Source organism: Anneissia japonica, unplaced genomic scaffold, assembly GCF_011630105.1.
Source record: "Anneissia japonica isolate Jap-2015-1 unplaced genomic scaffold, ASM1163010v1 scaffold65231_len895_cov108, whole genome shotgun sequence".
NCBI classification, from domain to species: domain Eukaryota; kingdom Metazoa; phylum Echinodermata; class Crinoidea; order Comatulida; family Comatulidae; genus Anneissia; species Anneissia japonica.
The window spans coordinates 1-895 of NW_022701270.1; the positions used below are offsets into that span (position 1 = coordinate 1).

An 895-nucleotide genomic window follows, 5' to 3' on the forward strand; every position below is an offset into this window, starting at 1 on the left:
TCCACACTTGTTGTATCTGACTGAGTTGTACCCATGTTTGCAGTTGGTCTACTTGTAGCTAATTCTAAACTTGTTGTTTCTGACTGATTAGTAAGCATACCTATTGTGTCAGGCTGAGATGTAGCAATATTTGTACTTTGACCACCACTTGTAATATCCACACTTGTGGTGTCAGACTGAGTTGTAACCATGCTTGTAGTTGAGCTATTTGTTAATTCCACACTTGTTGTATCAGACTGAGTTGTAGCCATTTCTGTAGTTATACCACTACTTGTTTTATCAGTTTGAGTGGTAGCAATGCTTGTAGGTGAAGCACCACTTGTTAAATCCACACTTGTGGTGTAAGACTGAATAGTAGCACTGTTTGTAGTTTGACCACCACTTGTAATATCCACACCTGTGGTGTCAAAATGAGTTGTAACCATGTTTGTAGTTGAGCTACTTGTTAATTCCACACTTGTTGTATCAGACTGGGTTGTAGCCACTTCTGTAGTTATACCGCTACTTGTTTTATCAGTTTGAGTGGTAGCAATGCTTGTAGGTGAAGCACCACTTGTTAAATCCACACTTGTGGTGTAAGACTGAATTGTAGCACTGTTTGTAGTTTGACCACCACTTGTAATATCACTTGTAATATCCACACTTGTGGTGTCAGACTGAGTTGTAACCATGTTTGTAGTTGAGCTACTTTTCAATTCCACACTTGTTGTATCAGACTCAGTTGTAGCCATTTCTGTAGTTACACCACTACTTGTTCTATCAGACAGTGTTGTAACAATGCTTGTAGGTGAATCACTACTTGTTGAATCCACACTTGTGGTATAAGGCTGAATTGTAGCACTGTTTGTAGCTTGACCACCACTCGTAATATCTACACTTATGGTGTCAGACTCAG

At 39.4% G+C, this 895-nt stretch overlaps 1 protein-coding gene across 1 annotated transcript; it reads right to left on the minus strand.

The window, feature by feature from the left end:
• Positions 1–7: 7 nt before the first annotated feature.
• On the minus strand, positions 8–731 carry LOC117103526 (bypass of stop codon protein 1-like; the record flags this gene model as incomplete). The annotated part of the gene is made up of 1 exon (XM_033244096.1): positions 8–731. A coding segment is annotated over exon 1 (724 nt), but the record flags the coding sequence as incomplete, so codon positions are not given.
• Positions 732–895: the final 164 nt, after the last annotated feature.